Raw genomic sequence first — 17,373 nt, forward strand, 5'->3', positions numbered from 1 at the left:
AATGTAATTAAAGTTCCTATAGTTCACTTTACAAGGCAGAGGTAGGCATTTTTCAAAAAATATTAGAATACACCAAGGCTTTCAAATTCTTAACATATATATAAAATAGATAACCAACGGTGACTAACTGTATAACACAAGGAACTATACTCAGTATTCTGTAATAATCTATAAGGAAAAAAATCTGATAAATAATATATATATGTATAACTGAATCTATTTGCTATAAATCTGAAACTAATATAACACTGTAAATCAACTATACTTCAATGAAAATTTTTTAAGAATCTATTGTGGAAAGTTTTTGTTCAAAATTCAGTGAGTTCATCTTTGGCTAGGTCAATCTATTCAATAAATTTAATCACAAAGTTAAAAAGATTGTGAATCTATGATTTGCATTAGACGCTATGAAGACAGAAGGAACTTAACACTTTTGAAAGAGTTCTGAACTGTTTCCAGGTGCTTACAGGTTGCTCTTTCAGAGAAGTAACAGAATTTTCTATTTAGGGAATCCTGGAAAGCAACACAGAATGAAGAACACAGAAGCTCCACTGGATGGAGGAACAACCACTAGGCGTACTGCGTCCTGGTATGTGGTCAGCTGCACGGCACCAGTATCCAGCTACACACGAAGACTGATAGCAAACCATGTGTGTGAAAGTCTATTACTGAGCACCAAAAGATGAGCGTAAACAATATCTAGAGACAGTTGTAACAACTATATTATAATTTTAAAGTAGCTGTGATTTTAATTAGCAACTAAGTCACCATGCTGTTAATATTATCATGGTCCGTCATCACCATGCATAACTGAAGGAAATGTTGAAGTTCATTAATGGTTAGTAAACCAAGATGTAATTATTTTTCATTCACGTCCATCAACACTCCCCCTCTGAATTCTATCCATGGACCATTTTGAGAAAGGTTCTGTGAATGCCAGATTAAAGAATATGCATGCAATTCAGGAGACCTGGGTGCAGTCCCTGTGTCAGGAAGATCCCCCGATTGGAGTGGCTACCCACTGCAGTATTCTGGAATTATGTGAACAGAGGAGGATGGTGGCCTATAGTCCCTGGGGTCGCGAAGAGTAAGACACAACTGAGCGACTGACACACCTTATCTAATAAATATACTACTCAATCATAAATCTGCATCCTTGAGCCTCTACTTTTCCATCAGCTTAAACAGTAAGGAAGCTACATCCCTGGACTACTTCACTCTAAAAACTATTATAATATGCTCTCAGTTTTCACTGAAGATAAGTAACACTAGCAAGAAAAAAAATTCTGTATCTTCATGAAGCAGCTTTTAAAGATATAAACTGTGATGTTATTCAATATTTCCAATATGATAATCCATGTAATAAATTCCTCTTAGGATCTAGTAGCAAAAAAAAAAAAAATAGTTTTCTCTGCATGTTTGGAGACATAACAGAGCATCCTATATCTGGGGAACAGCAAGCAGCTCAGTTTAACTCAACTGTAGGTTCATTAATGAGAGTGCAGAGAGGTGAAACCATACAAAAAAATGAGAATCAGAGAGAGAAGGGTTTTGTATACCAAGCTAAAGAGCTGATTCCTAAAGTAAGAAATGAAGACTAATACTGCTGTTGATACAAAGACACGTGACAAACCAAGCACCGCCAGCACGCAATAACTCATTTAAATCCTTACAACAGACAATGAGATTATACAATTATTAGTCACTGAAAGTAAGTGATGAAAAAAGAACAACAAAAATGGCGCATAGGATGATCTGGTCATATTGAAATATACACAGAATTTGAAAGAAGTACACACAAATATTAATCATACTCTCAGAGAGGGATTATAGAAGCTATCTTCACTTAAAGTGATATTTTATAAATACCTGTATGTTGCCATAACGTTTTTCTGGAACAAGGTGGGGCTTTTAATACACATGTATTATTTTAGAGTAGATCTGAGAGGAAATTTTTTCTTTTGTTCTTTTATAAAAAAAATATTAAAAGAACAATTGTGCTGCTTTGTTAGATAGTATCTGGATATTCAATCAAATTTTCTATGGCTCCTAAAAGTTTCCACAAACTATCTGTAAGCTGTAAAATATGTTAAAGCTTCATATATGTTTCTTAAAATAGTTTTGACCTTGTAAATTATTTTAACTAATAAATATACTCTATGGAAGTGTGACACTGGAATTTGACATGGTCACGAACACTTCCAAAGATAAATTAAATTATTCATTCAAAAGTGTTCTTAAAAATGACAGGCAAATAAATTTTAATTTAAAAAAACAAAATAGCTGTTCATCATAAAATCCTTTCAAATTTTCTGTATGCTTGGAAATTCTCAAAATGTTTGAAAAATATGGGAAAAGGCAAACATAATCATTTTTAAAGCCACAAAATACATGTCGGGAAGTTACATGCGGCCTCCTTCAAAGGAGACACGAGTAGCTCAAGAGTTAAAAACGATCCCTGGTCAGACTGTACTTGTTTGAGATATGAATGACATTAGGTGTATAACAAAATTCTGTAAATTACTTCTCACACTTTACTGCGTATATAGACCGTCTTTTTAGAGCGCACATCCTGGCATGAGATTGCAGTTCTAGCATATCACTGTTAATGCTGAGGCTGCTGGTCCACAGCCTCACTTCAAGTGTGGCTCTTCGACCCTTCGACACGTCTCTTTGTACTCTTTGTTAGGATTCAATAAAGTCTTTAAGTTCTAAAATATAAACCAATAACTACTTGCTAATACAAGTATCTTTACTTGCCGCTTTGAACTTCCTAATACGAAACCTCAATGTTGTGCCAAAGACAGCCTAGATTTCTGAGTTTCGAGTGGAAGAGCTGCTATGACCTCTACAAAGTTAACGTAGAGTACACAACAAAAGAAAGTTGTGAGTAGTGGTAGCAGGGGCATGTATATCTGAGTCATCTATCTTCTAGATAATTAAGATTCACTTATAATTGAAGTATATAACAAAATGCATGAACATTCTATTCATAATCAGTTACACCTTTATTTATTCAGAGATATTTCAGAGCAAATCAGCACATTTGTTTATATGTTGAGAAATTCAGTCTGAACAAGTTACATAAAAAAGTTGAGCTATCTATAGGGTTCTTCAGTCCATTCCTATCATGATTGATATCCTAGCCCTTCAGTGGAAGTAACATTCTCCCCTGTTTGAGGTAAATGATCTCTTGCAGGCACACCATTTGGATACCTGGAAGAGGCAATTTATCTCAAGTGGGCAAACACTTTAATGAAGGCAAGAAGGTTGCCACCTGTCCAGTATTTACAGACACAACATGGAAACCAGGGTCTTTGCCCACTGCCTATAAATACATTGTCAAAGTTTAAGAAGGCAGCAAGGCCAACTACCTTTAGCAACCACTTCACTTTCTGAGTAGTGAATTCAAGTCACCATTGTTGAACTTGCAGCTTCACGAAAAGGTATACAGTAATATACAGGTTCCACTGAGACATCAGGATACAAAAAAAGAGATAAAATGACATTTATTGGAAAATGACATATACAAGGGACTTAGAAAGATGCATTTACTCTGAATAACTATGAGCTAGGAACTTTCCTTGGCCAAATTTTACAGATACAGATAGTGAGAATGAAAAAGGATGAAGTGATTTCCCCAATGACACACATGTAGTAAGCAGTGGAACCCAGATTCAAATTTAGAATTCATGTTCCTAATCAATATTCTATTATATATCCAACATGTTTAATTTTCTCTCCTATAAAGAGTTAATAGTTTAATTCAGAACTCACTCTAAAAAAGATAAGCACCTAACTTTCTAAAACAGTACCGTACTGATATATTTAAGCTTTGAACAAAGATAACAGGAGAAGCAATAGCTACTATTTAATATATTAGAAGTTACTACTTGGTATTGCCATACAGGTACTAGCTTCCCTAGAGCTAAAAACAAAAAAAGTGAAAATGAATGAAATGATGCCATTTGCCACAACATGAATGGAGCTAGAGACTGCCATACTAATTAAGTCAGAAAGTCAAATATATGATATCGCTTATATGTGGAATCTAAAATATGATACAAATGAAATTATTTGCAAAATGGAAACAGACTCACTGACATAGAAAACAAACTTATGGTTAGTAAAGGGGAAGGGGGAGGGATAAACCAGGAGTTTTGAATAAGCAGACATCTGTCATGTCCCATTCTTTGCAACCCCATGGACTATCTGTCCATGGATTCTCCAGGCTAGAATACTGGAGTGGGTAGCTGTTCCCTTCTCCAGGGGATCTTCCCAATCCAGGGATAGAACCCAGGTCTCCAGCATTACAGGTGGTTTTTTGTACCAACTGAGCTACCAGGGAAACCCAGATATAAACTACTATATATATAAAAGAGAGAAACAACAAAGATCTACTTTATAGCACAGAGAACTGTACTCAATATTGTATAATAAACACTAAAGAATATGAAAAAGAGTATATATATGTGTGTGTGTATATATATGAGAATCACTTTGCTATGTACCAGAAACTAACACAATCAGTTCAGTGCAGTTGCTCAGTCATGCCCGACCCTTTGCGACCCCATGAATTGCAGCACGCCAGGCTTCCCTGTCCATCACCAACTCCCGGAGTCTACTCAAACTCATGTCCATTGAGTCGGTGATGCCATCCAGCCATCTCATCCTCTGTCGTCCCCTTCTCCTCCTGCCCCCAATCCCTCCCAGCATCAGGGTCTTTTCCAATGAGCCAAATCTTCACATGAGGTGGCCAAAGTATTGGAGTTCCAGCTTCAACATCAGTCCTTCCAATGAACACCCAGGACTGATCTCCTTTAGGATGGACTGGATGGATCTCCTTGCAGTCCAAGGGACTCTCAAGAGTCTTCTCCAACACTACAGTTCAAAAGCATCAATTCTTTGGTGCTCAGCTTTCTTCACAGTCCAACTCTCATGTCCATACATGACCACTGGAAAAACAATAGCCTTCACTAGACGGACCTTCGTTGGCAAAGGAATATCTCTGCTTTTCGATATGCTATCTAGGTTGGTGATAACTTTCCTTCCAAGGAGTAAGCGTCTTTTAATTTCAGGGCTTCAGTCACCATCTGCCGTGATTTTGGAGCCCCAAAAAATAAAGTCTGACACTGTTTCCCCATCTATTTCCCATGAAGTGATGGGACCAGATGCCATAACTAACACAACACTGTAAATAAAAAAGTGACAGTGATGCCATCAATACATAGACCTGACAAGTAATATGATTTAAATTTTTAGCATGTTCTTCAAAAAGAAAAATAAAGAGGGAACAAAGAAAAAGAGTTATAAGAAATATTCTCTTTCATTTCCGAACTTTCACATGTCCTAAGTAGACTTTCCCAAGATTCTGCCATTTCAGTGTCCCATGGCTGAAAGAATCGAGATACAACTCACAGTATTAGATGATTCAAGGGACAGAGAATCGATTACAAATCAAAGCTGAAGTGATATTCTTGATACCTGGCCTAGGATGAAAACATCCTACTGTAAATTGGTTAAACAGATGATGGAACGTCCAATTGATATATACTACCCAGACATCACAATCACTCTCTATAAGACTATTACCAGAAACAAATAATGGAATAGCATGTGAGCAACTTGCTTGCAAACCATTCAGAAAATATAATTCTCTATTGTGTACCTGCAACTATTCTGTAAGTCTGAGGCTATTTCAAAATAATTTTTAAATGAAGACATTAAAAAGCATGCAGCCTATGATATCATTTATATCACTTATCAGTCTGTTAGTGGGTGGATGAGTGGGTGGAAACTCCAAGAGATGGAACGGAGGAAGGAAGAGTGAGTGGATAGAGAGAGAGAAATTTTTTCTTACTCCTTATATGTATACTAATTTACAACAAAACCATGTTTTAACAATTGGAACTGTAAGGGATGTGTAAATGGCCTTGAAATTTTAAGATAAACTAATGTATTTTCAATTGAAATTTACATTTTTATGAAATTTCATTATTATTTAATTAATGCAATAAATCTAAATAAAGACCAATATTTGAACTAAGAAAAGTTAGTAAAATAGAAAACAAAGACAAGTAAGTGCTTTACAAATTAACTCATTTAGTCCTCTAAACAATTCTGAGAAAAGTAATCCTATTCCCACTTTACAAGTAAAGAAACTGGGGAACAGAGAGTTTAAACAACTTGTCCATGTCACATGGTGAGCATGAGTCCGTACTCAAAATCAGGAAGAATACATACTTAACCCTACACCATGTTGCCTCCACTGTATAATAGCACTTAAGCAATTTTAGAACAGAAAATTAATAATTAGTAGTTTAAAAAATGTATACAGGAGACATGCATGTGTTCATGTTCATTAACACGAGACGCTGCTTTCATGCTGAGATAGGGGGTAAGGGAACAACAATTTTTTAGCACCCACTATACACCAGGTACCATACAAAATGTTCAACAACTGTTATCATATTAATTCCTCATAACAACTGGGAAGACAGTAATATCTTCATTTATAGGTAAAGACTGTGAGGCCTGGTAAAGTTAAGTAACTTGCCCAACTTCTTACAACTAATAACTAGCAAGACTGAATATAATATCAAGGTTCACACTGATAATTTTTGTACTAGTTCAGTAACAATTATCTGCCTGGGCCATATCCTTTCTAATATTCTTCAGTACTTTGATACATCTATTATTTTCCCTCTCTAAGCAACCCTCATTTTTCTCTTCTCTAAGCAGTGTTCTTTTAAAAAGTGTTCATTTATATATCTATCTAACTTTTGGCTGTGCTGGGTCTTCGGTGCTGTGTGGGACCCCTCTAGTTTCAGAGAGTGAGGGCCACTCTCTAGCTGTAGTGCGCAGGCTTCTCACTGCAGTGGCGTCTCGCTGCGAAGCACAGGCTTGAGGGCAGGCGGGCCCCAGTACCTGCAGCGTGAGGGCTCAGCAGTTGCAGCTCCCAGGCTCTAGAGCACAGGCTCAGTTGTGGCACACAGGTCTAAATGCTCTATGACATGTGGGATCCTTCTATATCAGGGATCGAATCCATGTCTTCCGCACTGGCAGGCAGATTCTCCAACACTGAGCCACCAGGGAAGGCCCCAAGTAGTGTTCTTTATCCAACAACATTTAAACCTTCCCTAAAATAAGTTTTCTTGAACTTGCTATTTCTTTTTTTTTTTTTTTGAAAAGTCATAACAGTTTATTATTGCAGCCAAAATCTATAATAAGCCTAAATGTCCATTACCCGGAGAACAAATAAATAAATTCATACATGTAGTATATTTATACAATGAAACATAACACAGCAAAAATTTTTAAACTGCAAACAATAAGCAAATAAATCTCACAGACAGTATGTAACAGAAGCCAGATATAATGGGTACTTATTTATGTACCCAAGTAGTGTTCTTTATGCAACAACATTTAAACCTTCCCTAAAATAAGTTTTCTTGAACTTGCTATTTCCTCCAGCTAGAGGTATACCAGGTTCTAACATCAAAGGCAACTAGTTCCTGAAAGCAGGCACGCACTTACAATCACCATTCCTGGTCTACCTTCCACTTGATAGTTCTTACCTATACATATTGCTACCAATAGTCTTAAAATATATTTATGTACACTTTTATTTCAGACTCCAAATCCAGTATGTTGAGGTTTTGCCAATATATTAAAATATGCATATTTCTTACCAACATTTATGGCAAAATCTAAAAATAATCTTTGAATCATAAGTTTTGTACTATAGGAGCCTAGGTTTAGAAGCTTGAAATCACAATAAATGATCCATATTTACACAGAAGAACTGTTTAAAGAATTAAAATAAATCCCAAATTATTTCATTAATACTTAGAATATTTTATTACACAGTCAAGTATTAAGAAGTCTGCTATACTTTTTTTTTTTTAACTATTAATGTGGCTGAAATGACCATAATTAGTCCAATGACATAACTTAAGCAGTAGGTAACTGTATGTTACTCTCTTAGTGCAGAGAAATCAGTTTTCATTAAAACTTTCACACAAACAAGTCACACAATCTGCCACAAGAAAATAAACTTGAATTTTAGACCTTTGGAAATTGCTGGTTCTTGGTGGTTTCATCTAGTGGAAAAGAGCAGACTATTCAAATTAACTCTAGGTGGTGCAGTGGTAAAGAATCCGCTTGCCAATGCAGGAGACACAAGAGACACAGGTTCAATCCCTGGGTCAGGAAGATCTTCTGGAAGAGGAAATGGCAACCCACTCCAGTATTCTTGCCTGAAAAACCCCATTAGCAGCAGAGCCTGGTGGACTACAGTCCATAGGGTCACCAAGAGTTGGACACAATTGAGCACACACACACACAATTAAACAAACAAACAAAAATCCACACTGCCATATGAGAGAGGAAAATTTTCTACTGATTCACTTATTATTCAACTGTCTGATTCACAGCCAGAAACAGAAGGAATACTAAAACATTTGAAAGAACGTTACCAGCAATTCTTAATAAAAAAGCTAACAATGAGCTTTCCATAGGAAAAGAAGATCCTAAGGGGGAAAAAAAGGTGGATGTATTCACCATTTCTCCATAAAGACAAAATAATACATCAAAAATTGCATTAATTCACTACTTCATTAAATATAGATTTAATCATCTCTCTGTATCTGAGTAAAAGAAAGATAAAAACAAATACATTTTCTTCTTTGAAGGTTTATCAGAATTTGTACCAAAAGGCATTCCTGGACATTTACTTTTGTATTTTCCAAGGACATAAAAAAGAGAATCATACCTATTTTACTAATAGCTTCCTGTACTTCAGCCATGGAACTGATTATTGCAACAAGAAGGTCAGTACTGGTGAGCCAACTGAGAGCTTGCAAACAACGTAACTGCTCCTTTTGATGTTCTACAAAAATAGAAAAAATCTGTTATGCAATGCTACAAAAAAGTATTAAAAGTCATTTAAAAATTATGGGAGCATTTAGCTATTTAAGAAATAGAACAAAAATTGTACACAGAACTTTACCTAGTATGCTGCTGCTGCTGCTAAGTCGCGTCAGTCATGTCCGATGTGTGTGCGACCCCATAGACGGCAGCCCACCAGGCTCCCCCGTCCCTGGGATTCTCCAGGCAAGAACACTGGAGTGGGTTGCCATTTCCTTCTCCAATGCATGAAAGTGAAAAGTGAAAGTGAAGTCGCTCAGTCGTGTCCAACTCTTAGCGACCCCATGGACCGCAGCCCACCAGGCTCCTCCGTCCATGGGAATTTCCAGGCAAGAGTACTGGAGTGGGGGGCCATTGCCTTCTCCGTGGAGAAGTCTATAATAAATGTTAGATTTATTGACTCTATATATATAATGGTAATGGTAACTGACATCATAAAAAAAGAGAAGAAAACTTTCTTTAGTTCTACTTACATTATTTAATAGCTTACTTTTGAAAAGTTAAAAATTGAAATAATTGTTGCCTCAGAGTAGTCACACATTCCGGGACTGACACATAAACACTACTATGTGTAAAATACTATGTGCAAAATATGTTCCAAGACGCTTGCTCCTTGGAAGAAAAATTATGACTAACCTAGACAGCATATTAAAAAGCAGAGACATTACTTTGCCAACAAAGGTCTGTCTAGTCAAAGCTATGGTTTTTCCAGTAGTCATGTATGGATTTGAGAGTTGGACTGTGAAGAAAGCTGAGCGCCAAAGAACTGATTCTTTTGAACTGTGGTGTTGGAGAAGTCTCTTGAGAGTCCTGTGGACAGCAAGGAGATCCAAGCAGTCCATCCTAAAGGAAATCAGTCCTGAATATTCATTGGAAGGACTGATGCTGAAGCTGAAACTCCAATCCTTTGGCCACCTGATGCAAAGAGCTGACTCATTTGCAAAGACCCTGATGCTGGGAAAGATTGAAGGCAGGAGGAGAAGTGGACACAGAGGATGAGATGACTGGATGGCATCACCGACTCGATGGACATGAGTTTGAGTATACTCCAGGAGTTGGTGATGGACAGGGAGGCCTGGCATGTTGCAGTCCATGGGGTCGCAAAGAGTGGGACACGACTGAGTGACTGAACTGAACTGACTGATGTGCAAAAGAGTTAGCTGGTGGGAACCTGTTGTACAGTGCGGGGAGCCCAGCTCAGTGCTCTGTGGTTACCTAGACCGGTGAGATCAGTGGGTAGGAGGGAAGTCCAAGAGGCAGAGGATTTATGTATACATACAGCTGATTCACAGAAGAAACTAACACAACATTGTAAAGCAACCATACCACGATTAAAAAAAAGAAAAAAAGGAATAGTCAAGCATTCAAAAAGATGTTTGCTGTAAACTCACATTTGCTCCATTTTTATTCATCAATAGACTTTAAACTCTGATCATTTTATACTAACTCAAATGAAGTGAAAGTAATTTATGCTACTAATTAATTTTAAATAGGGCAGAGTTTCTAGATTGACTTTACTGAAAAATCGCTGTACAAACTCTTCAATTTACTGTGAAAAGAGCATTGAAATATAATAAAGCTATACAAAGTTGAAATCATATATACTTGCTACCTTGTTTCAGAGAGGGCAATGGCACCCCACCCCAGTACTCTTGCCTGGAAAATCCCATGGACGGAGGAGCCTGGTAGGCTGCAGTCCATGGGGTCACTAAGAGTAGGACACGACTGAGTGACTTCACTTTCACTTTTTACTTTCATGCATTGGAGAAGGAAATGGCAACCCACTCCAGTGTTCTTGCCTGGAGAATCCCAGGGACAGGAGAGCCTGGTGGGCTTCCATCTATGGGGTCGCACAGAGTCAGACACGACTGAAGCGACTTAGCAGCAACCTTGTTTATATTTTAATGTTTACAAAAATCAAAACCTAACTTATATATACATACACAGTTATTCATACACACATATATATCTATGGATACCTATATATGTAGATATGTTACATGATTTGACATTGTAAACGATTTTTTAAAGTCTTTGCATAATGAGCCAACATATTCACTTCGGATGTCACTTACATTCAAGTTAGATTTTTAAAAGCCCAAATGATCTTACTTGGAAATTTATGCTTGTCTTTGAGCTCTCCTGTACACACTAACACGCCTATGCCTTCTCTGAAACTCTCCATCCAGGTAAAAAGAGAGACACACGACTGGCCCAAAATCTTGAGTCTGTTTGCTGCCAAAATTGCAATAACACCTTTCCGGAATACACGTATCAATCCTTTGAATGTTTTTTTCTTCATCTTGGCTTCCTCTTGCTTCTTTTCTTCTACTGTTGACAAAGCCTGGGCTAGAGTTCTAACTTCCAATTTTAACAACTCAAAGGTGTTGACCTGCTCCTGGAGAAAATCTCTCTGTGTAGATAAGGCAGATGATCGGCTGTAGAGAGGATAGAAGGCGCCAGCCATCAATGCACAGGCTGCCAGCAAGGAGGTCTTTTCCCTTTTGGTCTGGGATAACAAGTTTTTGAAGTGGGAATTTTCAAACACCAATTGTTCGTGTGACTTCTCAATACGGTTCAATTTTTCCATATTTTTTTCAGCAATTTCTTGAAATTTCTAAAAGAAGAGAAGTCAAATAATATATTTGATCAAGAAACAAATGGGCATTTTAACCCGTCATTAAAAAAAGAAAGGCTTTTGCTGACAACTATTTCTTTTTCTTCCCAAGATCTATGTTCTAAAATATCAAAAAAACACATATGACAGAGCAACAGTGGGCCAAACAGCTTAGATCCAATGTGCACAGGTTTTAAATCCTCTTATGTGGAAGCTTTACATAAAGTAGAACACAGAAATTTTAAAATATTTTGTAAATTTCTTGTACATTTTCACATACATACACATATTCAAAAAAAGAAAATTTCTTCTCTTCTATTCCTCAGTAACAATTATTTCCTATTTTTAAACAGAAATCACACCAGCATTAGAGGCTTTTCTATATGTAAAAAGACAATTTTTTGTCAGAATAGCAAAGGATTAAATAAATAATACAACACACACCATCTGACTATCTGCCACTTACTTACTTACTAGATGAGAAGGGACTGATTCTCAGAATACACTCTCATTTCAGTTTCTTCTTTCCCAAGACAGAAGGCTGCACAAAGCACAGCATCAGTGCTGGGGAAAAAATGCTAATTGTGGGGTGGGCCTGAGCAGCGCTCTGGTCCTTTTTTCCTCATCAAGGTACATATAATTCAAAACTTAATATGGAACACAAAGAAATTTTAACTGCAGGCACTTGATTTTAATCTAGAAATAGACTAGAAAATAAACTAACTCCCATGAAATCTTATGTCTAATCATTAAGGAATTACTGAAGCAAATTTTTAGAAGATAACAGATGTCAACTTTTTTACTGATTCATTTATCATTCAATAAACATTTATCGATTAGTCACTAAATTCCATGTGCTAGGAAAACAGACAAATAAATCAATGATTGTGGTATAACATGATGGTGGAACTACGCTAGATTGCCAGAAATGCATAAAAGGGTAGAGAGGCAGCCGGAAACAGACAGTCCTGGGATAAGGATGAGAAATTAAAACACACCTAGAAACTGATAAAAATCTAGAATATATGACAAAAATACTCCTCTCTATATAGAGAAAACAGGAACACAATGGAATTTTTGGAAAACAGAATTAAGAGGCTAGACTTACACAGCCCATTTTCATTTTAGGGTACCTGGTAGAAGCAGCCGATATCTAAAACATAAAAGAACTCATACAACTCAACAACAACAAACAACTCAATTTAAAAAAATGGGCAGACATCTGAATACACGTTTTTTCCCGAGTACACATGAAAAGGGCCAACAGGCACATGAAAAGATGTTCAACATTGCTAATTATCAGAGAAACGCACATTAAAGCCGCAATGAAATATCATCTCGTTACCTAACCAGGTCCGACTGCCCGAGGTGCAGCGAGCCAAATGGCGAGACAGAGATTTGCAGCAGAGAAAGGGTTTATTCACGAGGCAGCCAAGCGAAGAGATGGGAGAACAAATCTAACATCCACCTCCCCAAAGGCCACGGGCTGGAGACGGTCCTGGGTAAAGCTGAGGTGTGGGGAGCATGAAGAGAGGTAACTGGAGATAAGAAAAAGGTGAGGTATCATCAGTCTGCACAGGCGCAACTAAGCTACGTGCTTCTCCGTGGGACTCACGTTCTGAGGGTGGGGTTTTTGGTCTTCTGACGTCAAGAGTTCACTGAGTGTACATTCAAGCATGCCCATTTGGAGGGATGGTGATCCGGCCAGTCCTAACCAGCTCAGACTCTAACTGGACACAGCTGACTCCAAGTTCCTAAAAAACCAACTCAGGCAAACATCTTTTAGGCTACATAATGCTTAGAGGACAATTTAAAGGAAGTTTGATCAATGAAGGCAGGTTACAGTTAATTATTTATTAAGCAATTTACAGTTTAATGGAGCTAACTGATGACTACCCTTGGTCTCAATCTCATGCCCATTAGAATGGCTATTATCAAAAAGACAACAAATAAGCATTGGTGAAGATGTGGAGGAAAAGGGAATTCACACGCTATTGGTAAGAATGTAAACTGGTGCAGTCACTATGGAAAACAGTATAGAAATTATTCAAAAAATAAGTATATAACTACCATATGATCCAGCTATTCCACTTTTCCATATAAATCGAAATATGGAAAAACTAACTTGAAAAGATATCTTGTTGCATTGCACCCAGCAAGTCTTAAAGTTGCCCAGCCTCAACACTGAGGAGCCTGGAGACAGTGAAAGAGACATCAGTGGTTTGCTACAGCAGTTCCCAACCTTTTTGGCACCACAGACCAGTTTCATGGAAGACAGACAATTTTTGCATGGACTGAGAGTTGGGGAAGATGGTTTTTGGATGATTCAAGCACATTACAATTATTCTGCACTTTATTTCTAATCTAAATGCTGCTGCTGATCTGACCAGCAGGTACCAGTCTGCAGCTTGGAAGTTAGGGACCCTTGATTTATTGGATAGAGGGATCGTACACAAAGGGTCCTGGAGTGACACCCCACCATGTGTGGCAGATGCTGGGCAGGACGTGGGAACAGTCTTTGCTACTCAGGGGAGGAGGCGGCTACCATTTATAGAGGGAATTGACATCAGGTGGGCTCATCAGTTTCCAGGAGCTAATTAAGCCTGATAATTAAGAGAACTGGATATTCATGTGAGTGAAGCAGAGACTGGTCAAACAGGGGGATGTACCGAGAGCAAGAGAACAGCCATCTTGAGTGGCCGAACCATACATATGTTCATCCCTATGTTTATCGCAGCACTATATACAAGAGTCAATATATGCAAACAACCTAAGTGCCCATTAACAGATGAACAGATAAAGAAGATGTGGTCTATACATACAATGCAATACTATTAAACCATAAAAAAAGATGAAAACTAGCCATTTTCAACAACAGGGATGGACCTTGAAGGTATTATGCTAAATGAAGTAAGTCTGACAGAGAAAGACAAATACCATACGATTTCACTCATGTGGAATACAAAATACAAACAAGAACAAAAAAAAATGAAATAAACCAAGCCAAAGCAAACACAGATACAGAATACAGAGTAGTGATTACCAGAGAAAAAGGGTCTGGGGAGGACAAAATGGTTAAAAAGGGGTCAACTGTATGGTGCTGCATGGAAACCAGACTCGTGGAGGTGGGCATGCTATAGTGTATTCAGAAGTTACATTAAAATGTACACGTGAAAAAAAAAATGTACACGTGAAACTTAAATAATGTTATAAATAAGCTACCTCAATTTTTTAAAAGAATACGTGTAAAGTCTACATGTAAGTAAAAAAGCAATCTCTAAAGACTGTTTAATTGTCATATGTTGTCCTAAGTCATTCTTGGTTTGAGTAATTATAATCAAGATAACAAATATTAATGATTATCAAAACAGTCAACTGGGACAATATTGAACTAAATAACTAGAATTAGCAAAGTGAGATATTTGAATTAAGGATTTTAAAATAATGAACTACTTAAATTTTTAAAGCTCTTACTGACAAATGTTAGATTAAGAAAACCACACTAATATTAATGCCGCTGCTGCTGCTGAGTCGCTTCAGTCGTGTCCAACTCTGTGCGACCCCGTAGATGGCAGCCCACCAGGTTCTGCCGTTCCTGGGATTCTCCAGGCAAGAACACTGGAGTGGGTTGCCATTTCCTTCTCCAATGCATGAACAAATACTAAAAGTTTTGATTATTTTTTAACAATTATATTCCCTCATTCCTGGTAGCTCTACTGAAATCCACAATTACAGATCTGACTGCCCATTAGGCCAGTGGTCCCCAACCGTTTTGGCATCAGGCACTGGTTTTGTGGAAGACAATTTTTCCATGGACAGCAGGGGCAGGAGCAAGGGCAGAGATGGTTCTGTCGGCGATACAAGCAATGGGGAGTGATGAGAAGCAGCAGATGAAGCTTTGCTCACTTACCAACCTGCTCCTCACCTCCTGCTGCGCAGTTAGTCCATGGCCCGGGATTTGGGGACCCCTGCAATAGGCACCTTCCCTTAGATACCTCATAAACATCTCAAGTACCACTGTTTTTCCTATTAAATCTGTTTATAATGTTCAATTGTGATGTGATGTCCAACTCTGACACCATGGATTGTAGCCCGCCAGGCTTCTCTGTCCATGAGATTTCCCAGAGAAGAATACTGGAGTGGGTTGCCATTTCCTCCTCCAGGGGATCTTCCTGACCCAGGAGTCAAACTGGCATCTCCTGCATTGCCAGGCAGATGCTTCACCACTTAGCTACCTGGGAAGCCCCATGCGTGTGCGCGAATACTCAGTCATTCAGTCCTGTCCGACTCTTTGAAGCCCTACAGACTACAGCCTGCCAGGCTCCTCTGAATTCTGGAATGGGTTGCCATTTTCTCCTCCAAGGGACCTTCCCGACCCAGGGATCAAACACAGCCTCCTACGTCTACTGCACTGCAGGCAAATTCTATACAACTGCACCATCTGGGAAGCCCTCTGTTATTTTGTTTGGTCACTCAGTCATATCCGACTCTTTGCCAGCCCACAGACTGCAGCAAGCCAGACATCCCTGTCCCTCACTATATCCCAGAGTTTGCTCAAACTTATGTCCACTGAGTCGATGATGCCATCCAACCATCTCATCCTCCGTTGCCCCCTTCTCCCTGCCCTCAGTCTTTCCCAGCATCAGGGTCTTTTCCAATGAGTCAGCTCTTCACATCAGCTGGCCAAAGTATTGGAGTTTCAGCTTCAGCATCAGTCCTTCCAATGAATATTAAGGACTGATTTCCTTTAGGATGGACTGGTTGGATCTCCTTGCAGTCCAAGGGACTCTCCAGAGTCTTCTCAAGCACCACAGTTTGAAAGCATCAACTCTTTGGAGCTCAGCCTTCTTTATGGTCCAACTCCCAGGTGGCAATAGTGGTAAAGAACCCATCTGCCAATGCAGGAAATGTAAGAAAATCAGGTTCAATCCCTGGGTTGGAAAAATACCCTGGAGTAGGACATGGCAGTCCACTCCACTATTCTTGCCTGGAAAATCCTATGGACAGAGGAGCCTGGTGGTCTACCGTCCATAGAAGCACAAAGAGTTGGACACTACTGAAGCAACTTAGCATGCATGCATGCTCATATCTACACACGACTACTAAAAAAACCATAGCTTTGACTATATGCACCTTTGTCACAAAGTGATGTCTCTGCTTTTTAATACACTGTCTAGGTTTGTCATAGCTTTTCTCTCATGAAGCAAGCGTCTTAATTTTAAGGTTGCAGTCACTGTCCACAGTGATTTTGGAGCCCAAGAAAAGAAAGTCTGTCACTGCTTCCATATTTTTTCCCATCTATTTGTCATGAAGTGATGGAAACAGATGCCATTTTCTTAGTTTTTTGGATGTTGAGTTTTAAGCTGGCTTTTTCACTCTCTTCTTTCACCTTCATCAAGAGGCTCTTTAGCTCCTCTTCACTTTCTGTCATTAGTGTGGTGTCATCTGCATATCTGAGGTTATTGATACTTGTCCCAGCAATCTTGGTTCTAGCTTGTGATTCATCCAGCCTGGGATTTTGCATGATGTACTCTGAATAAAGTTAAATAAGCAGAGAGACAATATACAACCTTGATGTACTCCTTTACCAATTTTGAACCAGTCTGCTGTTCCATGTCTGGTTCTAACTGTTGCTTCTTGACCTGCATAGAGATTTCTCGGGAGACAGGGAAGGTGGTCTGGTATTCCCATCTCTTTAAGAATTTTCCGGTTTGTTGTGATCCACACAGTCAAAGGCTGCAGCGTAGTCAGTGAAGCAGAAGTATATGTTTTTCTGGAATTCCCTTGCTTTTTCCATGATCCAGCAGATGTTGGCAATTTGATCTCTG

General features: G+C 38.4%; 1 protein-coding gene across 16 annotated transcripts in view; it reads right to left on the reverse strand.

Annotated features, from left to right (window-relative positions):
- The window catches only part of CCDC171 (coiled-coil domain containing 171), a 338,655-nt gene that overhangs the window by 176,860 nt on the left and 144,422 nt on the right, over positions 1-17,373 (reverse strand). For all 16 annotated transcript variants that reach the window (XM_044939834.2, XM_044939830.2, XM_044939831.2 and 13 more), the window contains 2 exons: positions 11,041-11,545; positions 8,774-8,890 (listed from right to left, as the gene is read on the reverse strand). In XM_044939834.2, coding sequence (XP_044795769.2) covers positions 8,774-8,890; positions 11,041-11,545 — 622 coding nt within the window. The remainder of the gene's footprint in view (positions 1-8,773; positions 8,891-11,040; positions 11,546-17,373) is intronic.

The sequence above is a fragment of the Bubalus bubalis genome, chromosome 3 (genome assembly GCF_019923935.1).
Source record: "Bubalus bubalis isolate 160015118507 breed Murrah chromosome 3, NDDB_SH_1, whole genome shotgun sequence".
Taxonomy (NCBI): domain Eukaryota; kingdom Metazoa; phylum Chordata; class Mammalia; order Artiodactyla; family Bovidae; genus Bubalus; species Bubalus bubalis.